Source organism: Octopus bimaculoides, chromosome 1 (assembly GCF_046866305.1).
Source record: "Octopus bimaculoides isolate indiv1 chromosome 1, ASM4686630v1, whole genome shotgun sequence".
In the NCBI taxonomy this organism is placed as follows: Eukaryota; Metazoa; Mollusca; class Cephalopoda; order Octopoda; family Octopodidae; genus Octopus; species Octopus bimaculoides.
The window spans coordinates 164,646,429-164,672,594 of NC_142928.1; the positions used below are offsets into that span (position 1 = coordinate 164,646,429).

A 26,166-nucleotide genomic window follows, 5' to 3' on the forward strand; every position below is an offset into this window, starting at 1 on the left:
TACCAACCTGAAATTATATATATGCTTCACGTATTTGTACCATTACAGCCTTTTCTGTTGCACTTTGCATCTAATTCTTTTTATTATATTTAGGTTTTCTCTGAGCCCATTTGTGTTCCATTATTCATGTACAGTAACGTTACACATCCAGTAGAATATTCTTATTTCATCACTCCTTTGCATTCAAGTCCCTTTTCCTATTATTATGCATCATTGTTGTTTATACACAAACATCAAACAATCTGCTTTTCACTTTGAAGGAGAAGGGTCCTATGTTAGCAGCAGCTGTAATAACTCCTTGAACTTTTCCATTCCATTCTTACTCTTGCTACTATGTTTACAGAACACCCTTTGTCACTACTAATTAGGTTCCCTAGGAAACAATGATCTATCAAGTACTTCTAGGGAGACATCTGAACATTTGAGAGAATCTTTTTCATATTATGTACTTTTAAGGCTTACTGTGCTTGTGCATCTGTCACATAAAATTGAGGGTGTGTATGTGTGTCTCTTTATTGATCTGTCTCATCTGGTCTCTTGAAGCTATATATCAACACAAAAAAACAAAACATTCAAGCGAGGTCATTGCCAGTGCTGCTGGACTGGCTCCTGTGCAGGTGGTATGTAAAAAACATCATTTGAGCATGGTCGTTGCTAGTACCGCCTGACTGGCCCTCGTGCCGGTGGCACGTAAAAGCACCCTATATACTCTCAGTGTCGTTGGCATTAGGAAGGGCATCCAGCTGTAGAAACTCTGCCAAATCAGATTGGAGCCTGGTGTAGCCATCTGGTTCACCAGTCCTCAGTCAAATTGTCCAACCCATGCTAGCATGGAAAGCAGATGTTAAACGATGATGATGATGATGATGACATACATTTGTCTGTGTATGTGATCATCATCATCATCATCATCATGTTTCTTAATATTGTAAATCTATGAATGGTCATAAGTCCAATGAAGACTAGCAGGCTGAAACATCAAAATCAATCACCAGTCTCCTTGCAAAAAAAAAGAAATAGTATTATATATAATCCAAATAAGAAAACAAAAAAAATGGTGGTGGGGAGGAGCTTAGCACATCTGGTTTCTATACCACTCTGTTTTTAATTCCATTGTATGCAGAAGTTCCATGTGAAAAGTTATGTAATATTTGTAGCTTTAAACATTAGAGTGGCATTTCAGATTTGCAACGAAAGGTGCATTCTAATATGTATGAAATGTGTGCATATATTTGTTTCAGTCATTTGACTGTGGCCATGCTGGAGCACTGCTTTTAGTCAAACAAATCGACCCCAGGACTTATTCTTTGTAAGCCTAGTACTTATTCTATCAGCCTCTTTTGCCAAACCGCTAAGTTACGTAGATGTAAACACACCAACATCAGTTGTCAGGTGGGGGGGGGACAAACATAGACACACACAGACACACACATATATATATATACAACGGGCTTCTTTCAGTTTCCATCTACCAAATCCACTTGCAAGGCTTTAGTCGGCCTGAGGCTATAGTAGACACTTGCCCAAGGTGTCACGCAGTGGGACTGAACCCAGAGCCTTTTGGTTGGTAAGCAAGGTACATACTACACAGTATATATATCATAACCACCATCATCATTTAATGTCTGTTTTCCATGCTGGCATGGGTTAGACCAGGGTTTGGTGAACTTTTTGAACCAATTACCCTAAAATATATTTATTTACACTGATGTTACTTCATTGATTTGAAAGGAAGAAATTCATAGATTCTTTGAAATCAAAAGGTTTATTGCATCTATTTATATGAATCTACTTACATGTCCATTACGTTGGACAGATGCTGTGTTGCCAGAAGAAAAATTTCTGTATTTCTGTTACAGCAAGGAACACGTTTTCTACATAATTTTACTTATGTATGATGATTCCTTATTACCCCACAAGAATTTCATTTTTACTGCTCTTGGGGTAATTTACCCTGGTTCGCTGATCCTTGGGTTAGATAGTTTGACTGAAACTAGTAAGCTGGAGAGCTACACCAGGTTCCAGTCTGATTTGGCATGGTTTCTACGGCTGGATGCCCTTCCTAACACCAACCACTCCAAGAGTATAATGGGTGCTTTTTACGTGCTACCAGCATGGGTGCCAGTTATGACAGCAGCATTGGCCACAATTTTGATTTCTCTTGGCTTGACAAGCCTTCTTAAGCACAGCATATCGCCAAAGTTTTCAGTCATTTATTATCACCTCCATGAGGCTCAACATTCAAAGAATATATATATATATATATATATATATATATATATATCCATTCACTGTTGAATATCAGAAGAAAGAGTGCTTGATGTCATAGCAGAAATTAATAATATTTTTAGTTTGGTTGCATCAGTTTCTTGCTACTCTGAGTTTTGTCTGTGAGTGTGTGTGTATATATATAAAGCTATATTAACAGATTCTGTAAGCAAATAATGTTTAACACTTACATCACCAGTGGATATTTTCATAAGTGACATGAAAGGGAGAACAAATCAAAAGCTGTATGGTACTTTGTTTTGAAATCATAAAATGAACACTGTAGATATAAACATTTCCACCACTTAGTATTATGTTGTATGATCTGGCTAAATTAAACTACGGACAATATTTTTCTGCTGTTACTAATATGCAGACAGAACAAACTCCTGCACTGGCTCTAAGCTCAAAGTACTACACTATATCGATCATGTAATTTGTTGATCTTAGACAATGTACATTACTTTTCTTGCCTCAGTCTAGTTATTAAAAAGAGGAAGGTATTTCTATATTATGGTTGAGCATTTAATTTTAGATAAGAGCATACAACTGTGAAAATGTTTGCTCCAGCAATTCGTGTGCTAATTTACCAAAATAGGAAAGGTTAGCAAATCAAACGAAAAGAAAAAATATCTTGTGCCAGTAGGGTAAAAAAAAAGGTTAAAATGTTTAGAGTTCTCTCCATGCTGGGGTACTTCTTATGCATGTGTTTGCTTTGTGTATTTGTTGGTTAGTGTTTTGTCTGTTCATGCCTAAAGTTGTTTAGTTGCAGGTTAGCTTTGATCAAGCAAATTTATGATCAGAGGTATTCTAGCCATGGCTATCTCCTGTTGCTTTTGAATCTTAAAGCAGTTAATTTACTGTCACTTACTGTCCACATTTCCGTGCTTGCATAGGTCAGATGGAATTTGTTGCTGCAGATTTTTCTACAGCTAGACATTCTTCCTGTTTCCAAGCAAGGTAATATTTCTCTGTAGCCAGACGTATTTTACATGGAAGACTGAGAGTGAACAGCATTGCTTGTATGAGAGCAATGCTCATTTACAACCATCATGTGATGCCAAGACAAGGGTACATACATACATATGATGATGATCATTATCATCATTTAGTGTTCTCCTTCTATGCTAGCATGGATTGGATGGTTTGACAGGAGCTAACGAGTCAGAAGACTGCATCAAGCTCTACTGTCTGCTATGGCATGGTTTCTGCAGCTGGATGTCCTTCCTAATGCCAACCACTTTATAGGCATACATGTCAGACATCCACACAGTTTCTATCTACCAAATTCACTCATAAGGAAGACACTTGCCTAAGGTGTTACACGGTGGAATTACACCCAAAACCACCTGGTCACAAAGCAAGCTTCATCCTGGAAGTAAAGCGCTAAGATACATCATCTTTGATAAACACAGGCAAAGAGAATAACTCTAAATTTGTCTGTGAAGATAAACATGTGGTACATAGAAAATCTGTATACTTCATTTATGATGTGATCAGAATGAATAATAGAATTATACTGTTAAATTGTTCTTAGTTGTTGTTAAATCCCAGGTTAGCTCTGAAATGGCAATCATTTAATCATAAATTTTTCCAGCTGTAACTATCCAATCATTTTTTTCTTTTCTTTTTGAGACAGCAGACATGTATTACTTTCTTTTTAAAGACAGCTGCATATCATATGAAAGCGATGTGGCTGCTACTTCTAACAAGTCAAATGACCATGTACAAAATTTCTTCATTATTGTTATAATCCCTACACTGGCAAAATTCATGATAAGCATTATCAAATAAACAGAATTAGCATTTTTTTAAAAACTTGTCCTACATTATGGTTGAGAGAGAATTATTATTATTATAAATATAAACTTAATTTTATCTTCTCATTTATAAAGAAGGAGGGAAAAGGCAAGAAGCTTCACAGATAAGAAGCTAGCTTCCCAACCACACGGTTCTAGGTTTGGTCCCATTGTGTGGCACCTTGGGCAAGTGTCTTCTACTATAACCTCGGACCAACCAAAGCTTTGTGAATGAATTTGGTAGACAGAAACTGAAAGATGCCTGTCATATACATATATATGTGTGTGTGTGTGTATATATATATATATATATATATATATATATATATATATATACATATATACACACACACACACACACACACACACACACACACACACACACACACACACGTGTGTGTGTTTGTTTGTCCCCTTGCCATTGCTTGACAACTTATGCTGGTGTGTTTATGTCCCTGTAACTTAGCGGTTCAACAAAGGAGACTGATAGAATAAGTACTAGGCTTACAAGGAATAATTCCTAGGGTCAATTTCTTCAACTATAACCCTTTAAGGTGGTGCTCCAGCATGGCCACTGTCAGATGGCTGAAACAAGTAAAAGAAATAAAAGAACAATTTTTGTGGCGGTGGCATTTATCAGTTTGAGAACCACTGATACAGTAAATACAGAAATTAAAGACAGAAGATCAAAGCAAAGATGATGATAGTGAAATAATTGTATTCATTTGAATTCTGGGACGATTAGAGTGTAAACTTATCCTTAATTAGTGGTATGGTTTTTTTGTTCTTTTTTAAATTTTAGTTAATCTCCTCAAGCTTCCTACAAACCGATAAGGTGATAACCACCACCACCACACCCGTCACTACCACTTTCTGAACTGGGAGATAGAGAATAATTGAATGAAATTAATATTTATTTTGAATTCTTATAGGAAAAACAAGAGTAGAATGGAACTCCGGAGAGACTTAGTTGTTGTGAAGAATGATGTCGGCAAAGTATTGAATATGATGTCTGGGAAGCTTTTGTGGTGGTGCTTTAAGCTTCAGCTCTCATTTGGCTTTGGCAAGAGATTAACTGTGATAATAGCTTTGATAATCTTTAGTTGTGATTGTTTACATTTGTCAAAGGCTCTTGTTATCTGTTCCTCTTGAGAATTACAATTAAAATGTCATTAGTGTTTTGGTGACATAATGACTATAAACAGTAAACAGTTTCCATTCTGGCTTTCAGATATGATTTTGATTCAAGAATTTGTCTTAAGCCTATTCAACCAATTGGATACAACAGTGAATAATCATAGAAATTGTATTTGTGCATGTTTTTTTAAACTATTGTGTGTGTGTGTGTGTGTGTGTGTGTGTGTGTGTGTGTGTGTGTGTGTGTGTGTGAGAGAGAGAGAGAGACATAAAGACCTGTGCTGTTTCCATCATTATTTCGATATTTTATATATGCATCTGCTTTGGAATATATGTATTTATATAATTATAGCCCTTATGCGTGGGTTTGTTTGTATGTGTATATATTTTCTTATTCTTTTACTGGTTTTATTAATGGACTGTGGCCATGCTGAGGCACCACCTTCAAGAGTTCTTGGGGTGGAGTGGACATATGGTAACATAGTGTGTGTATGTCAAGTGTACTCTCTCTCTCTCTCTCTCTCACACACATAAAATCTACATACATGCATACATATCTATATAAGTGCCTGTAGAACATGAATAGTGGAACATTTATTGTCATCAAACAACCGACAATGCTGTAAAGCCTACAAAATGTCCTTATCTGTCAGTTTATAAGTTACATAGTGTATGATGTATGTTGTTGTTGTTGTTATTATTAACTGTTGTGTCAACACAGATTTTTTCTCCTTTATTTGTCTTTGGTTTCATCAATACCATGAACACAGGAAAATCAATGTCACCGTTGTTTCTATACAGAATCCTTTAAATAGCTTTTAGTGCATTTAATGAACAGCAGCTGAGTTGATGGAAACTTACACGAGGAGCAGGAGGGTAGAATCAGAATGGTGTGTGGAGGGACTTTTGAGGAGAAACATTTACAGATCAGAAATCTTAAATTGATTTGAATATGGTCAAGTCACTTTGTTGTTTTTATTGTTACCCCTCTTACACCATTCTGTTTGGTTTGCAGTAAAGGAGTGGACATTGCCAAAAGTTCATTGACTGCTATATCATCATTGGGTTTCATATCTTTATTTTATTTATTGTTTTTTTTTCTCTTTTTTTTTTTAGCTGTTGTGTCTAAAAGAAGGCGTATTGCCCATGACCTTTGCAGGCCAACACCGTTAGTTTCTGAAGGGAAAAGATGGTTGGTGTTCGGCTGATGGGGTTGGTTGTGCCAAGAGTAATGAGAGAGGGACAAAAAAATGGGCTGGGGTTGCCTGTGTAGTGGGGATATAAGATCAACTAGTTCTGAGGTACAGAGGCCATTTTATCAATGATGCAATAGACAGAAAAAGGAAACAGCAAATCTGCGGGTCAGAGGCTGGAGTGTATCCTGATTGAGTAGCCCCTCTTTGGAAGCAGATCAAGACATTAGTTTGTATAGCAATAGCACCATCCTAGATCTGGTGACAATATTTTATTCTGGGCCTCATTTGAGCCTTGTGGAAAATCAGCAGTTGTTATGAACTGAAATATTTTCTGACCCTGAAGAAAAGGGATGGTCTGTGGGATTCTGTCATATCTATGTTAAGGATGTGTTTTTGCCAAAAGAGTTTTGGTGATAATGAGGCCTGCTGTTTGTTTGTAGTGACTGTGAGGGCTCTAGGTGAGTGTTGCTCATGTTTAGTGGTGCTCATGTTTAGTGTATGACTTTTAGAAGCAATGAGGATTACAGTAACCAGTAGAGAACTGCATACATGTTTCACTTACATTGAAGTCATTTGTCTTTTTGTGTGAGATTTCTATTATGTATATGTGTTTACTATGCTGATATTAGTGTAGACCAATAGCGTCATTACCAATTCATTCTACACACTCAAACATTTTCTGGTGTGTAGGCATGTGTATATGCATTAGTGCATGCTGCAGATTTCAGTACCATGGATATGTATGTATGTGTGTGTGCGTGTATATATATATATATATATATATATAGATAGATAGATAGATAGATAGATAGATAGATAGAAAAGACAACAAAAGAAAGAAAGAGACCTCGATATTATGTAAATAAAGGAATTTATCTGTGAAAATATGTGACACTTATTCGGTAGCCTTGATAAAACTCCGAGTTTCAGATGCTGGGGTGGAAACCCACGCCGCCATCTCTTCAGTTGTCTGGCCATTGAAAATGACCCCAAGCCAGCTTCAAAACAACCGTATATTAAAACAGTGATTATAGGAGATTATGCATACTGGCATATATAGCTACAAAGACAACCACCTAAAAAATTGGTAGTTGATAATAATGTCACTAGCTAGCACAGCACCATATCTATATTAAAGACAACCCTAAATGACCTACTCTGCTTAGCTCTCAGTAAATACCACGCAGTGTTGCCAAAGGAAAAATGTTCAAAAGGAGCTGAATTTGTCAAGAATAAGAGCTTAAAAGCAAAAAATTGGAGCTAATAAGTAGCTGTTATCCTTTCACTTTGTTGTCTCAGTTTTTGATATTCACTCACAAAATATTATCCAAATGTGTGTATGTGTTTTTAGAATTGGCAGTATTTTTTTGTTACTGGTATGTGAAAAAAAAAAGATTGAATCGTGTTTCATAGTTTTAGTTATTTTATGTTTCACTTTGTGATTTATCTACAGCTTTTGAGTAAACATACTACACAATACAAAACAGAACTTCATTTTATATTATAGCATTTATCTTTTACTTGTTTCAGTCGTTGGATTGCAGCCATGCTGGGGTACCACCTTAAAGGGTTTAGTTGAACAAATAAACCCCAGTACTTATTTTTTAAACATCATACTTATTGTATCGGTCCCTTTTGTTAGACTGCTAAGTTATGGGGATGTAAAGAAATGAACACCGTTTGCCAAGTGATGTTGGGAAGAAACACACACACATGATGAACTACCTCATGGTTTCTGTCTACCAGATTCACTCACAAGGCACTAGCCCAGTGCTATAGCAGAAGACACTTGCTGCAGTGGGATTAAACCCAAGACTATGTGGTTGCAAGACAAGTTTCTTAACCACATAACTATAAACATGATATAGAATATTTGATACATTTTCTTATTCTGCTTGTTCACCACCTTAGTCAAACAATTGACCCTAGGACTTATTCCTTGTAAGCTTAGTACTTATTCTATTAGTCTCTTTTGCCAAACTGCTAAGTTACAGGGACATAAGCTCACCAACATTGATTGTCAAGTGATGATGGGAGACAAACACAGACACACACCCACATAAATCTATACATACATATATATATATATATATATATATATATATATATATATATACTTGATGGGCTTCTTTCAGTTTCCGTCTACCAAATCCACTCACAAAGCTTTGGTTAGCCCAAGGCTATAGTAGAAGGCACTTGCCCAAGGTGCCATGCAGTTGGACTGAACTCAGAACCATGTGGTTGGGAAGCAAGCTTCTTACCACACAGCCACACCTGCTGTGACTAAGACTAAAAGAAAAGGAAATATTGGTAATTTTAAATAATATTTGTTAATTTTAAATAATTTTAACTAAATAAATCATAATGTATATAAGATTGCAGTGGTATCTTGACTAAGAAATGCGATTTCATTAATTTTAAAGCAGTCTTTAGTTTTATGTACATATAATGGCTGACAACAAAATGGAGAGAATTCTACTGCAAAATCATTTTCAGTGTAAACCATAACCTTTTATTTCTTCCAATGATGCAACATTACACACAAACAGAATTGAAGAATCATGGAATTCCATTAAAAGTAAATTGTTGTACCATGCTTGGAACTTTAAGACAACCTCTTCTTAACTCACAAGAAATTACCTGGCATCATTCTCATGAATGTATGGATGCTCTTTCTACAAAATGGAAACTGGTTTACTGTGTAATGGTGGTTAAGCATTTATTTTCCTTTTGCTTTGTTGTCTGCTGTTATATGTATAGAAAATGAAAGATCACCAATTTCAAATTACAATATACGCAATACAAAGCATATTTTAAATTTCATGATCTATAGATTATAGTAATGTCTTATCCAGAAATTGAGATCAAAGAAAGAGCAGTTAGGTATTCATCAGTGAAGAAACTCTTGTAGATGTGTACCACTGAACAAGGCATAACGACTTTGAAAATGTAAATTATGATTATATTAATGAATATTTTTGAAATTTATCCTTTTTTTATTTTTTTATTTTACAAATAGAAATAAGGTAAATCCAGTACTATTTTAACAGTTCAATAACTTGCTCAGAAACTTGATCATGATTGTTGCACAACATAATTATGTTAGAGGAGAGAAATAGAGCATGTCTATAATAATACACCAGAATGCTTTCAGTCGCTATTGTAATAGGCTAAATATAAACTTGGAAATTTTTTTTTATTCATCATGCTTTTCACTTTCATACTGGTAGTGAATAATAATGTCAGGATAATATCATAAAATTTTTTAATGTTGTGCAACAGTCATGAGTAAGCTATTGAATAGTTAAAAAGAGGTGGACTTCTTTTCATTCTGAATAAAATAAAATTTTATTTTTCTCTTAAAAATCTCCTCAGTTTAATGTGGAGATTATTGTTATAATCCCTACACTGGCAAAACTAATGATAAGCATTATCAAATAAACAGAATTAGCACACCCCTCACCGTCTGTTTTTAAAATTCTGACCCTGAGTCAGCCTTGATCACACAAACATATGATCGTCATTTACCCATAGTTACATTATCCAGAACCCTCTTTTTTTCATGATGGTAGGATTTGCGGGAGATTTGGCTGCTCTTTCAAGTTAATCAAGCAGCCATGTAGAACAGTAATTCTCAACCACATTTTTACCCACAAACCCCTTTGATTACTATTTTATTCTGATGGACTGCCATAGCCATTCAGTGTGTAAATGACCCGTTTAAACGCTAAAAGGTTAAGGGCTAGCTATATGGTACGCGTCCAGCTGTAAAACGATGCCATAATAATAGATATTCACTACCCCATGCTAGCATGGAAAAACAAGTGTAAAAATAAATGAACAAACAGATATTTGTCCTCATCTTTGTTGTTAACATGTTTCGGCTGATATACTCTCCAGCCTTCATCAGGTGTCTTGGGGAAGTTTCAAACCTGGGTTCTCATTCCTAAGGTATTTTTCGATGTTGTTGCTGTTGTTATTCAGGTCACTGCTTAGAATTGAACTCAGTGACCTGAATAATAATAATAATAATAATAATAATAATAATAATAATAACAACAACAACAACATCGAAAAATACCTTAGGAATGAGAACTAGGTTTGAAATTTCCCCAAGACATCTGATAAAGGCTGGAGAGTATATCAGCTGAAACGTGTTAACAACAAACAAGATGAGGACAAATATCCATCAAATATAAATAATGTACATAATTCCTCATCTCTTAAATATAGAACTGAAAGAAGCCCATCGTATATATATATATATATATGTGTGTGTGTGTGTGTGTTTGTCCTCCTGCCACCTTGACAACTAATGCTGGTGTGTTTGTGTCTCTGTAACTTAATAGTTCAGCAAAAAAGATCGATAGAATAAATACTAGGCTTACAAAGAATAAGTCCTGAGGTTGATTTCGACTAAAACCCCTTAAAGCAGTGCTCCAGCATGGCCACAATCAAATTACTGTAACAAGTAAAAGAATAAGAAGAATGCTATTTTGATATTGGTCACTTAAATATCGTTCATAATGTAGCTTTCTTCATTTTAAAAAAAAAATTTCTTTTATGTGTTTGTTAATTTGTTATCCTTCATCTAATATAACATGGTCAGTAGTTTAGAGAGCACAGTTTTTTTTTTTATTACCATCTGTGTATCATTATGCATAATATTTTTCATCTGAAACAACTGTTAAATCTAGTAACATTTTAATGGTCAACAAGTTACACATACACACATTTAAAGATATTTTACTATTGTAATAACAGTTTGCCTCTAAATTACGTGTTTTTTTCTTATTTTTTCTTTTCCATTTTCCTCTTAAAACTAGTTAATGGAGATCAATCTTCTGTTTGTTAATTTTATCCTTTCTAACATCTTTTGAAAATAAACTTTGGTTATTTCCTTGTGGTTTTCTTTCCTTTTCATATCTAGTGATGCCATTTGATTGATTTTAAAATAGTCAATTTATAGATTTGTTTTTAAGTACATATTTTAAAGTTGCGATAGTATCTTTTTATTTATTTATTTATTCATTTTCTTTTTTTTTCAAATTTTCTTTTATTGGATTTTTAATTCAGAAAATGTTTAGTGTTTAAAATGAGGGTACCGTTGCTAACCAATACTCAGCTTGAATGCTATCATTTTCTTTCACATCATTGATCTGACCAAACACTTGCTGTAAGTTATAGATGTGCAACTCTTCTAGGTAGGCAAGGATATCTTTTGTGTCATCTTTGCATCTTATTCTTCCTGAACATCTTGCTGTTAATGACTTAACTAAAAAAAAAATTTTTTTAACCCATTTGGTCTACTTGAAATTTTGTTAGTGAAATAAAAGCCAGAATAATAATTTAGGTCTGCCAGAATTCTTCATTAGTTTATTCTTGACCTAGCTGTGGGTTATAGATACCTAGCTTTTCTGAGTATGTTATATGAAAGACTATCATGCTGTTCAGGTGGTCAAGATTTGTCAGTCCTCCACTTGGTACTGTCTTGTGGGTGAAGAAAGAGTTAATTACTAGAATGCTATTGCCTCCAAAATTAATGTTACTGTTCCTCTCTTTTACTTGTTTCAGTCATTTGACTGTGGCCATGCTGGAACACCACCTTTAGTCGAGCAAATCGACCCCAGGACTTATTCTTTGGAAGCTTAGTACTTATTCTATCAGTCTCTTTTGCTGAACCACTAAGTTACGAGGACATAAACACACCAGCATCGGTTGTCAAGCGATGTTGGGGGGGACAAACACAGACACGCAAACATATACACACACATACATATATATACATATATACAATGGGCTTCTTTCAGTTTCCGTCTACCAAATCCACTCACAAGGCTTTGGTCGACCTGAGGCTATAGTAGAAGACACTTGCCCAAAGTGCCACGCAGTGGGACTGAACCTGGAACCATGTGGTTGGTAAGCAAGCTACTTACCACACAGCCACTTAGGTTTTAGGATTGATTCAGTTAATTTTATACCCCTGTACTTTGTACTTGTTTGAACAAATTGACCCTAGTACTTATGTTTTTTTTAAAGCCTGATAGATATTTTTATCAATCTCTTGTTGAACCACTAAGTTAGCAGGACATAAACTAACCAACACCAAATGTCAAGCAGTGGTGGGAACAAGCACAGCTGCAAAGATACACACGCAACATAAAGAGTTTCTGTACTGTTTCCATCTACTGGATCACTAACAAGGCATTGGGGCTGATCTTGAGCTATAGTAGAAGACACAAGGTGCCACGCAATGATGCTGAAACCACATGGCTGTGCCATCGAGATGATTTTTCTAAAGGAGATGTCTTTATTGCAGCTAATTGAGTAAAGCTCTGATGAAAAATATTCCAACCATGATCATCTGACTTAAAATCAGACGTAGTATAATCCAGAACAGTATTATCCAGTATGTCTTTCCAGGGAGATTTGGTTATTGTCATTATTTCTAGCAGTTCGAGTGACTATTTAGAGGTCCCCTTATTGCTTGTGTTGTTATCTTTCTGAGGAGTCAGTATAGTGAATGTCAACAAGACTGAATCATGAACAAAATTTTGGAAGCATCGCTTGTAAAGTATCCAGATAAAATATCTTCGCCATTTTTAACAATTCTACCTCCAATATTTTTGGTAGAAATTCATAATTTACTTTAATCCCTTAGCTTTTACACTGGCCGTATCTGGCTCAGATATGTCTCCTGTTTTAAGTTCAAACTAGCCAGGTCTAACTTCTCACACCTACCCTGTAATGTCATCTTAACATTAGACAATAGTATCATTGAAATCTCAAAACTATGAGATAACACATGATTAATTCAAAACTATGAATGAATAAGCTTTACATTTGGTAGAGTAATTTGAACACTAAAGGATTAACAATATTCTTTATTGACAGTTTTCTCAGGTACATCATGTTGGAATAAATATTGAGCTACAAACTCTACATGGTAATTTCTAATTCTTACATGTCAGTTCATTTTTGTTTCAAAAGCCAAAGGAACTACTTGCTCAGAGATGGGAATTATTCCAAAGAATTTCTCTGGCATTTAAAATTTTGCTCTTCTATGACTTGTGTACATGTGTGTGTGGGGTTTTTTTTTGTTTTTTTTTTCCTGCTGCAGACAACTGAATGAGAAAGATAGAAAGAGATGAGAAGAGAAGTGATATAATGAAAGTATTAAGTTCTCTCCACTCTGGAGAGATGATTAAAAAAAACTTCTTTTTTTCTCTTCACTTCCTGTCTCCTTAGTATGCAATGTTAGCACCTAATTAATTCTCTTCTAAAACTACTAGATGGCAAAGGATAATAAATAGATAATACCAGGCTTTCACCATTTTATTACCTGTCGCTGGTGATTTTTACATTCTTATAATCATCATCATCATCATCATCATCATTATCATTAACATCAGAAACTTCATAATTGCCATCATTTATTTAATTATTTTTGCTAGAAATATCTTCTATTGTAATTGTTAGCTATAATCTTTAATGATTGTGTTTCTGTCAATTTTGTTTTTTAAGATAACATATATTTTTACTGGTGAAATAAAACTTTTTAAAAACCAAAAAACAAAGGGTTTTTATTTATTCTTCCCAACTAAATAAAGAATAATTGTTTGACTTTTTCTTCATTTATTTATTATTTATTTTCAGTGATTAGTGATATCAAAAGTGAGTGATTACAAGAAAAGGTGTAAGGAAACGTGATATTTTGAATGACTAGGCATTAGTAATGTGAAATTGTACTGGATAGGAACTAGGAAAAGGTTGTTTCCCCTATCTGAATCTTCAATAACGCATCATATAAGTGTTATTAATTCAACCCCTTCATTAAAAGCATCGCTCATTGGATCAACAGCCTCTACTCAGATACCTGACCTGGTAGGAATAGCAGTTAAATTTCCTTCAAAAATACACCCTACAGTCTTAAGGAAAGGAAAGCCACACTGGATTTTCAAAAGGAACGAGCTGGTTATAAATAAAATGTCTTTGATTATAGATCTGTCTGCTTGATCAGGGATAGCCTGAAACTAATTAACAACATTATTACATAATTTATATCCACTACAGCCTTATTTATTTATTTAGTATTTTGTTTTTCAGCCAATTTGGTTTCAGGTTCAGTCACATTGTATGGCACCTTGAGCAAGTGTTTTCTATTATAACCTTGGGTCAACTAAAGGTTTATCAATGGACTTGGTAGATGGAAATTGAAAGAAGTTTGGTGTGTGTGTGTGTGTGAGCTTGTGTCTCCTTGTCTTGATGTATGATTGTTGCAAGCAAGTCTCACCATCATACAAATAGTGTCCTTTATTTGTGATCTTCAATAAGAACATGTCCAACCATGGCAAAAATATTACCTTTCTTGGTTACAGGTGAAGTTTGGTGACAAGAAAGGTGTCCAATTCTAGAAAATCTGCCTCAACAATTCCATCCGACCTATGTGAGCATAGAAAAGTGGATGTTAAAATAATGACGATGATGATGATGATGAAGATAATGACTTTCCTTTCTTATTCTTGATAAAAGTGCTTTAGCTTGTTGGTTATTTTATCATTAACCACTCTTGTTGTCAACAGCTGTGTCTAAAGTATTAATCACTGAGGTTAATTATTCAGAGATGTCATCTACATGAAAATTAGTAAGTTAATACTACATATTTAATGCAGGGAGCATTAAAACTCTAATTACAACTAATTGTGTAGTAATGACAAAAGACAAAAACATTAGCGTTGCAACTAATATTATTTTAATCATTTCGGTAAATGAATGTCTAGAAGTGTCTTCCTTCCTTCCTTCCTTGCTGAAATGATTAATATAGGCACAGACATGGCTGTGTGGTTGTTAAGAAGCACTCTTTGCAACCATATGATTTTGGATTCAGTTTGTAGGCGAATTTTGTAAATGGAAACTGTGTGAAACCTCTCTCTCTCTCTCTCTCTCTATATATATATATATATATATATATATATATATATATCTTTTATCTTTTACTTGACTGCAGCCATGCTGGGGGTCACCGCCTTGAATTTTTATTTGAATGTATCAGCCCTGCTACTTATTTTTTGAAGCCTGGTAATTATTCTCTCAGTCTCTTTTGCTGAATCACTAAGTTACAGGGATGTAAGCACATCAGCATTGGTTGTCAAGTGATGGTGGTGGTGGTGGTGGGGGGCAAAACAGAGACACACATCCACACACACAAATACATACATGCATACACACACACATATACATACAGGAAACCCACTTTTTCCCTTTGAGGGCTTGTTTGCCCTAATATTAGACTATTTTCTTTAGTCAATACACGTTGATCGCTTATAAGCTTTAAGTTTATAAATATTATTATTATTTACAGAAATGTCAGTCGTCACCGCTTCTCGATTTATTGCAGAAAACATATATATATATATATATATATATATATATACATACATATATGTTCAGCAATTTCTTACTGAACAACCACACAGATGATTTGTTTATAGTGTTCACATAAGCGACATTACCTGTACAGGTGCACCATGTCCCACATGTCGGCTGAGGAAATGATTGCAGAGCAACGTGAAATGAAGTGCTTTGCTCAAGAACTCAATACAATGCCCGGTCTGGGAATTAAGCCCACAATCTTACAATTGTGAGTACAACACCCTAACCGCTAAGCCATTCAGGGTTTAATTCCCAGACCGGGCATTGTATCGAGTTCTTGAGCAAAGTACTTCATTTCACGCTGCTCTGCAATCATTTCCTCAGCCGACATGTGGGACATGGTGCACCTTTACAGGTAATGTCGCTTATGTGAACACTATAAACAAATCATCTGTGTGGTTGTTCAGTAAGAAATTGCTGAACGCTCATTTGTCATCTAACGATGGGAGAGTCCATGACATGATTTTATATATATATATATATATATATATATATAAATAATCTTGGAGTGGTTGGCATTAGGAAGAGCATCCAGCTGTAGAAACTCTGCCAAATCAGAATTGGAGCCTGGTGTAGCCACCTGGTCCACCAGTCCTCAGTCAAATCGTCCGACCCATGCTAGCATGGAAAGCAGACGTTAAACGAGGATAATAATATATATATATATATATATATATATATATATATATATATATAGCAGACGTTAAACGAGGATAATAATATATATATATATATATATATATATATATATATATATATATATATATATATATAACAACTGGTATTGGGATGTAAACATCCCAACTTCGTGGTCAGGCATAAGAAAATGTTAGAATAACTTACCAGACTCGAAAATAAGTACAGGAGTTAGTTCAACTAAAACCCTCAAGGCAGTGCTCCAGCATGGCCGCAGTCCAGTGACTGGAACAAGTGAAAAGATAAAGATAATACTTGTCATTGTGCTAATGTCTTTTCCTCACCACATAAGTAATTTTTGTTTTCTTTTTTTTTTTTACTCACTTCATCAAATATGTGAACGCTAACTTAACTATGTTTCTGTCTGTTTAACTTCCTGCAGTACAATTTGCTACACAGTTTTTTCTTTTTTTTTTTTTTTTTTTTCTTTTTTTTTTTTGTAGCTGGCAGCATGATTGTAACTTAGTAAGTTCTGAGCAAAGCAAGATCTTAATCTGGTTTTGTTGTCTGATGGATCTATTTCAATTACATCACTTATTTGTAGCTTGAATGGTTATCTTTCCTGGGTGTAAGGGGGCAGGAAGCATTTCGGCATGTATTAATGAGTAAGTGCTAAGTCAAGAAGTTCACACTCTAACCACCAACATTGTCTGTCAGCCTCCCCACGTTCTCTCTCTCTCTCTCTCTTTCTTTCTTACTTAGAGCCATGGTGTTTTTGGTACTAGGCAAAGCTATTTTTTTAAAAATTACACATATATACGTGTGTGTGTGTGTATGTAGTATGATGATGATACATATTTAAACATGCATTTTATCTCATCTTCATCCAACCATTTTAACTTCCTTTTCTGATTTCTAATCCCTACCATTTAGAAAAAACAATTGAATTTATATACCATCAGGTAAATCTATTTACTCACTAAATAGATGGTTTCGATAAGTTTTTTTCCTTCTTCTAATTTTGATAATGATGGAGAACAAAGATCATATAGATATATATATATATATATGTATGTATTATCATCATCATCATCATCATCGTTTAATGTCCGCTTTCCATGCTGGCATGGGTTGGACGGTTTGACTGAGGACTGACAACCCAGGAGGCTGCACCAGTCTGATCTGGCAGGGGTTTCTACAGCTGGATGCCCTTCTTAACATCAACCATATGCACACACATATGCATATATATATATATATATATATATATATATATATATATATATATATATATATACTTAGCTACAGCAAAGAATTGTATACTCTATACAGTAAAATTTGTGTAAAACAGCTGGCAGTTATTAAAACTGATAACTTTTTTTTTTTTCTTTTTATTGATAAAATAACCACAATTTATCAAATAACCAATTTTGGCAAAAATATGTATGTATAAATCTTTATTCTGATAGCCCACCTATTAATAGAAATGTGCCTAGTGATTAATTTTTTTTTCTGGAAATTTCTAAATGAATTTTTAATTAGTAACTTTTTTTTTTATCATTTTAAGTCAGTAATTTGGCCCTTATTTGCTATACAGCCCTTTATTTAATTATTTTTCAGATTCTATAGATAATGGAGAACAGATCAAAACCTACAAATCAGGATGAAACCAAAAGTAAGTCATCAGCTTGACAAAAAATCTTGTTTCTTTTTTTTTTGCTCCTTTTTTTTTTATTGTCTGTTTTTATATTGTCTTTTTATTTTTGTCTTTTATTTTGCAAAACTAACACATTGCAATTTGTGATCAAAATGAAGAAATGAAAAAAAATAAATGAAAATTTTCTAAGAAGGAAAAATACCATTGACAATTAAACAGTATTATAAAAATTATTCTTATTCTGTCTAGTTTATAGCATAAATCCTGGTTACTATAAACAACTAATTCATTTGGTAGTTCTTTAAAACAAAGGAAAAAATTCTGGCAGGTAGGTGTGAGGTGGTTCTCTATACTGTCATTATTGTGTGTGTGTAACAATCATAAAGTAGCTGGTTATTATTTTCTTTAACCCACTACCTACCAGTGATCCCATATGAGATCACTTAAAAATTACAAATTTCGTAATTATCTAACCTTTTTGCTATATCTACTAGGTATATTTCTCTGATATTCAAATGAGGTTTGCTAATTTTTCACCCAATATCTCGCTTATTTCTATTTAAAATGTTATTTTGATCATTCCAGCGTGTTTCTAAAGCTGTTTTATGCTAGAAATCAAAGTTTCATTAAAAAAATTCCAGTTAATAGAATTATGGGAGGTAATGGGTTAATATGACACTTAATTGTAATTAAGGTGCATATACTTTTGAAATCTTTTACTGCTTTAGTCATTAGACTGCTGCAGGCTTGGGCACTGTCTTACAGGATGTTTGTCAGTTACATCAACCCTTGTACTTATATTAGTGAAAGTGTGTGGCCTTGTTGTTAGGATGCTGTACTCACAATCTCAAGATTGTGGGTTAGGTTCCTGGATCAGGTGGAGCATTATGTTCTTGAGCAAAACACTTCATTTCATGTTTCTCCAAGGTGTCCGATTCAAAGGGAATGTTGTGTTCTCAGTCAATATATGTCATGGAAACCAGGTAACCTGCTTTATGAGTCCCGGGACTCTATAACAGCAATGTCCAGTGGGTTGATGATGAGGAGATCTTAGATCATCATCATCATCATTTAATGTCCATTTTCCATGCTGGCATGGGTTAGGCAGTTTGATTGGAACTGGTAAGCCAGGGAGCTGCACCAGGCTCCAGTCTGTTTTGGCTTGGTTTCTACAGCTGGGTACCTTTCCTTATGCCAACCACTCCATAGAATGTACTGGGTGTCATTTACACGTCACCAACTCTGTGCCTTTTGTGTGTCACCTGCATGGGTGCCTTTGTGTGTCACCAGCTTGGGTGTTTTTCACCTGTCCCCAGCATTGGCTACAACTACGATTTCACTTAGTTTAACTTGTCTTCTCAAGCACTGCAAATTACCAATATTTTATCAATCTGTATTTATCGAGTGGAGACTTGCAATGCAAGACTACTTTTTTTTTTCTGTCCTTCAGTACTACTCTCTCTCTCCACTCCCACCCCCAGCTGAAGGAGTCTTGTCTTGCAGGTTACTTAGTGACCTCATTGCTGCTAGTATCATGTCAAAAGTACCCAGTGCACGAGGTGCTATGTCAAAAGCATCTAATACATTAGAATGGGCATTCAGCTGTAGAAACCATGCCCTAAGTAGACAGCAGGAATTGGTGCGGTCTTCTAATTTACCATTTCCAGTGAAATTGGTCAACCCATGCCATCATGATAAACAGATGTTAAATGATGATCATGATGCTATTTATTGAGCGGCTAAGTTACCTTTTGATATAACATCAGTTTTGTTTAAAAACAAAAACAAAAATGTAAAGAAAATGGTAGTATTGTGTGAAACATGAAAAACAAGAACAAATGAATATTTCCAAAGTTGGTGTAGATTTGTAACTAAATATCCGACATCTCAGTTATAGTTTAGTTCTACTGAATGTTTTCAACTACAAATTTCATTGTTTATCTACTGACCTTCAAATACTGCTTTATTTCTTTTTAAATTGTTATTGTTTACACTGTTGTCATTGTCATCATCATCATCATTGTTGCCATCAGTATCATTGCTTTGAGGTGTGAAACTAATTGACTTGAACCAAAGTTCTTATTGAACAAACGAACAGCTGAAGATATTCCAGCTTTGACTAGCCTGTCTTTCTGAATATCCAGAACTACATTGTCCAACAAGATTTTTTTTTTTTTTTGCTTTTTTAAAGATAGTAGGTCACAGTCTCGGAGAGATTCAGCTGCTGTTTCTAGCAGGGCAAGCAACTGTATTGATAGTTTCCTCTTGACTTGCTTTAATGTCTTTTTTCATAAATGCATCCATTTATTTCAATATCATTGAAGAAAAGGAACTTTGACTAATCCCCCTTAGACTTTATTCAGGAAAATTTTTCTACACCCACGTTCCTAATTCCTCTGCCCCTGTTCACTTCTGCTCCCCTAGGACATTGAAGGACCATTTTGATGCCTCATTTCTTAGCGGCCCCTACTGATTATGCTTACCCTCTCTTCTAAATGGTTGTAGCCATGTAGCTCCTCTGCAACAGGAACATGCTCTTCCCCCTCATCTAGCATAAAATCAGCACCACACTTGTGGTTCATAGTCTTACAAGCTTTGTGGCAACCTCACTTGTGCCAGTGGTACATAAAAGCACTCTGTATATACTGTAAAGTGGTTGGTGTTAGGTGAGATACAATACAGTCTTTGAATCTATCAGATCGTTATTAGTGCTTGTTGATAGGGACAAACTTCATTGAGAATTAAATCAAGATTTTAAATTTTAACCCTTTAGTATTTAAACCAGCCACACTAGGCCCAAATATTCTATCTGTTTTATATTCAAACTGGCCAGATCTACACCTTCCCTACAATGTCATTCCGGAAATAAGCAATCACTACATTGAAATTTCAAAGCTATGAAATAATGCAAAATTAATTCAAAACAATGTGAATAAATAAGCATTACATACAACAGAGTAATCTGAATGTTAAGTGGTTAAAAATTGATTCCTTAGTGTTAATTGTTCTGAAAGTGAATTCTTCCAGCTAGTTGTCCTGAAAGTGAATTCCTGGAATATTTTTGTGAGCACCAATATTTGGAAAGTCTTTCATTCTTAATCATGCAATAATGTGGTTTCTGCATTAGCGTAATAGAGTTATTGAGATTGAATTATTTAAAGTAAAATCTGACGGCATTGCCATTAGCTGGTGCTAAAGGGCTTTGTGTGATCTAATTCTTTTGCCATTAGATGATATTAAAGAAAACCTGATTCTTTTGATATTTGAGATTAATGTTTCAAAATTGTAATTGTATTTTAGAATTCTTTTTATGAATACTTTTGAAGGGTATCTTCCTCTCCAATAAAGTACCAAACTGCATTCTCATGCTTATTGATTTTTTTTTTTAACCTGATTTCAAACGCTGTTAGAGAAACAAGCATGAGGTAAAATACCTGTGAAAGAATTTGAATGGTTAGGTGGTCTTTAGATTAAAAGGCTGCATATAATATATGGTGTGGAACTTCAGAAGAAAATAATTGTTTGATTACAAATTAAAAAGGGAAGGCTGCATCTTCTACTTTTGGTAAAAGATAAGTTATGACTTGCAAAATTAGTAACAGAATAGGTTCTCATTGTAAAAGTAAAAGAGAAGAGAGAGGACAAAGTACGACAATAGAAGAGAAATGTGAAAACTTATTAGAGAAGAACACTTTTTCATCTGAATAGATACTTTTCTTCTGATGATACTATACAGTGCCAGTGATTGAAGAGACACTTGAGACACTTTTCCAAATGAGTGTCCCCCTTCAATGAAAATAAAGTCCAAACCATCATTAATATAAATGATTAGTAATACAACTTAGTGTATTTGATGATATAAAGACACACAGGCATGTTAGATGCACCTCACTATCAACAGTGCATATTCATGAGAAAATGTGTCTAGTGCATTAATGTATGTAATATTTAAAGTGATCTAGCAGTACATTACAAAACAATACAAAAACATTTACTGTATATAAAATGTAAGTTAACAGTACAGCTGAACATAAACGCAAGGCATCACGACAATGAAAATAGCCTGCATGATTACTGTGATAAAACCTGCAAGAAAAATCAAAGCAGAATAATGCATTTTATAAAAAGCATGCATAAGTAAATGTTATTATTATGGAGTCAGGTTTGGTAGAAGAGACTGTCTGGATTAACCCTTTTGATGTCAATCTGCCTAAAACTAATCCTGGTTCTATGATACAAATTCCTATTTTAAGCTGATCTAAATTGAAGCTTTCCATCAAAATTTCATGCTAATTTATGTTCCAAACACCAGCTTAATAACGACAAAGTTATTTTACTAATTTCTTCATTATTTTCAAAATTAGTTGAAATGAAAGCAGTGCATTTCCACAGAAATTTAGTAATAGAAGGGTTTAAATTAACTTATAGTAATGAACATCAGGGACAAAATTAGCTTATGAGAAGCCCAACTTTTCATATAGGCCCCAGGGTAATTTATTTAAGCATGTAGGGTTGGGGATGTGTCTTGTATGCCATCAGATATATATGTTTTTAGTAATTTATTCAAAGGCATGTGGTTTAGTGGTTTAGGCTCATGATCATAAGATCATGGGTTCAATTCAGGGACAGAGTAGCCTGTAGTGTCTTTAAACAAGACTCTTTCACATTTCTTTAGTTTACTGAGATTAAAATGAATATCAGAGACAGTTAGCCCTGTTGCGGACAGACATTTTTTTTTTTTTTTCAGTGAGAATCTTCTCTTAGTCACTCGGAGACTGGGATAAACTCTGGTGGAAACCATTGTTATGATTATGTTGTTACATCACAAAAGTTGTTGAAATAGGGTGAGGTTTGCAGTTATTTTCTTTTTTAGCTTGGAATCACCTAATATCCCATTTTTTGGAGTATGTTTAGTTGCTTCTTATGAGGTGAGATTCAGGAAATGTTGTTTATGCTCAGGTGTGTTGTTGTGGTTTAACCCAAATTTGTTATTGAGTAGACCTACGATCAAAGACATTCTCTAGTAAGGGCATCTCTGTTTCTATCCTTCTCCACCCTCAACCTTGATTGACATTTTCCAGCATGCAGAGGGTATGATTTGAAGGAGATTTGGTAGTTATTTCTACCTGCTTAAATGACCACATAAAGGCTCCTTGTGGGCTCATACAGAGTTGTGCAACATTTTAAAGTAAACAAGCAGGTCACATGAACACATCATCATAAGTCTAAAAACGTATAGTGAGGCATCTATATCTCAGTTGACTAATGATCTAATCTCTCTCCATGATACTGATTCTATGACTGTGATATACACAAATCCATCTATTCATCTATTCATAATCCATAGACCTAAAGAGGCTGCTGCAGGTACATAGCAAAGTGCATTTCAGTAGGAAAGCAATCTAATGGCACCTGCTTTCTTTCCAAATATTGTTGGCTGTTGGTTTCACTATAAGACATTTTGCACTTTGACAAGTATTATTTTTAATCCTGCTGGGTACCTACTCACTTTCTTCACCTTGAAAGTGGAAGTGGTGTTGGAAAAGGCTTGAATGTTAGTCATTTCCCTGCTCACTTCTCTTGTAAAATTCTTCATCACCATTCACCCCAATATATTTATTCTCTAGAATATTATAAAATTATCATATAATGCTGTGGTGTGCATTGAACTGGATATGGTATGTTAGAAGTGAAGAATCTTGCATTGGTGACAAGTTATTATCATTTCCTCCAAATTAATTATTGTTAATGTCTGACCTGCAACATTATTTTTGCTGCACTTGGATAATCGTTGATGTAAGCAATAAACTAATATCCTGAAAAATTCCATAAATTGCCAGATATTTTCTCAATGGTTTATGGCCTTAATTTGAGGAAATAAACCTGTCCATATTTAATTAACTGGTCATGAAGAGAGAGTGTTATAGATAGGTGTCTTATATAACATCTGACTGACAACAAACTACAACATATTTTGTATAGATAGTTTATTATTTTATTAATAGCCCTACCACATCACTGAAATTTGTTCTTCAAATTTGCTTCTACCACATTGCTGGCATATATGTTTCCTGTTAGGATGTGAAAATGTTATTGCAAACGAGAAGTACCAGCTGCCTCAAACATCTAAAGCATAGATGTATATGAGGACAATGCAATAGGTATGGGTTTGGCTATATGGTAAACAAGTTTGCTTCCCAGCCACGTGGTTTTCGGTTCAGTCCCACTGTGTGGCACCTTGGGCAGGTGTCTTCTGCTATAGACCAAGCCGACCAAAGCCTTGTGAACGGATTTGGTAAACAGAATCTGAAAGAAGCCCAATGTGTATTTGTCTGTCTCATTGTCTTGACATTGTGTGATTGTTGTAAATGAGTACCATTCATTTCCAATATTCTGTAGTAATGTCTGGGTTACCCAGATAGTGTTACCCGACAGGTAAGAGTTTGCATCAGGAAGGGAATCCAACCGTAGAAAATCTGCCTCAATAAACTCTGTCTGACCCATGCAAGCATGGAAGAGTGGATATTACAATGATGAAGTCTGTCAAAAAGGAAGCCAGATTTTTTTTAAAACAATTACCATCTATTTCAGGTCCCTTCCCACTTAGGCAAGTGTCTTCTATGTATGTGTGTGGTGTGTGAGAGTTTGAAGGTTTCTTGTCTCCTAACATTGTACTCTAACTGTAAACAAACTTCACCATTATACTACTGGTGTTGGTCACTTGCAATCTTCTTTGGAAGCATGTCCAGGCATTGTACTGTGCATGTTCAAAGGATTAGAGAAAATTTCCTTGTTTGGAAACTGTTGGTGATTGACAACAGGAAGAACATCCATTCAGAGAAAATCTTGTGAAATCTGAATTTCATTTTGGCCCACACAAGCATAGAAAAGTGAACGTTAGAGTAATGGCAAATGATGTCTCCTTCAAAATTGTTCCCTCCACTACTGATGTACTGCTCCTCACCTTTTCTTTTCTTTGCAGTTTTGGAATGCATTTTCAATAGTATGCAGTTCTCAGAAAATTCTCTGACCTTTCTTCTATTGTCTGAAATCAGCAACCTTCAGGGTATCAAAAGTCTGCAGAAGCCCAATCTTAAGAGTAGGCTTAGGCTCCTGAGGGTCGGGGGGTGAGCCATCCCATGCTTTGCCAAAAAGTCATAGATAAGATGTGCTGTCTAAGCAGGCAGCATCCAGGTTTTGTTTGTCCAAGTCTCAAGCCTCTTCTTTCGTACTGCCTCTCTCAAACACCATCCTGATTGGAAACACTCACTCCTGACATTGCATTTGGCTTAAACAATTTTCTCTATGTTACTTTAGCATACAATGTTGGAAACGTCACTGTAGAAATCTTCTCCTCTGAAACAGTATTTCATCCAAATACATTACTCCATTGTCCTACTTGTATCAAGTTACCAACTACACAAACATTCTATGTTGTAGATTAATGACTGATATATCATGATGTGGCTATTATTAGACTGAAGGCCAAGCTCACCTGTATACAGTACTGCAGTCATGAGTACACTCCATTGGCTGGTTGGCATGCAATTTTAAAAGTTTGGTTTCTTTTTGGACAGACTCTGTATGTGTGTACGTGCGTGCACAACAAAACCTCCTAAAACTAGAAACCCTTTGTTAAGTATTACCCCAAAGAAGGACAATTATACTATTAAAGTATGGTGTAATGGAAACAACAAAACCATCATAAACCAAGAAATCAAGAACCCTTTCACAAGTTCAACCCAATGAGAATGCAGGACGACTTAGAATTATGAGACCATACAAATGGTAGTAGTAGTAGTAGTAGTAGTAGTAGTAGTAGTAGTAGTAGTAGTAGTAGTAGTAGTAGTAGTCCCAATACCTTCTTCTGTACAGATGTATGAAAATTGTTATTTTTGTTATTTGTTGGCAGAATCAGTAAAGTGTTGGGATAAACTACCTTGTGGTGTTTAGCTACATCCTTCGATGTTCTGAATTTGAATCCTGATCACAACCAACTTTGTCTTTCATCCTTCTGGGTCATTATTTTATTGAGTATCGG

The 26,166-nt window shown here is 34.9% G+C and overlaps 1 protein-coding gene across 9 annotated transcripts in view; it reads left to right on the top strand.

Annotated features, from left to right (window-relative positions):
• Positions 1–26,166, top strand: part of LOC106874217 (histone-lysine N-methyltransferase EZH2) — a 180,982-nt gene that overhangs the window by 88,695 nt on the left and 66,121 nt on the right. For all 9 annotated transcript variants that reach the window (XM_089362081.1, XM_089362088.1, XM_089362102.1 and 6 more), the window contains exon 3: positions 18,089–18,143. In XM_089362081.1, coding sequence (XP_089218207.1) covers positions 18,101–18,143 — 43 coding nt within the window. In that variant the 5' untranslated portion in view covers positions 18,089–18,100. The remainder of the gene's footprint in view (positions 1–18,088; positions 18,144–26,166) is intronic.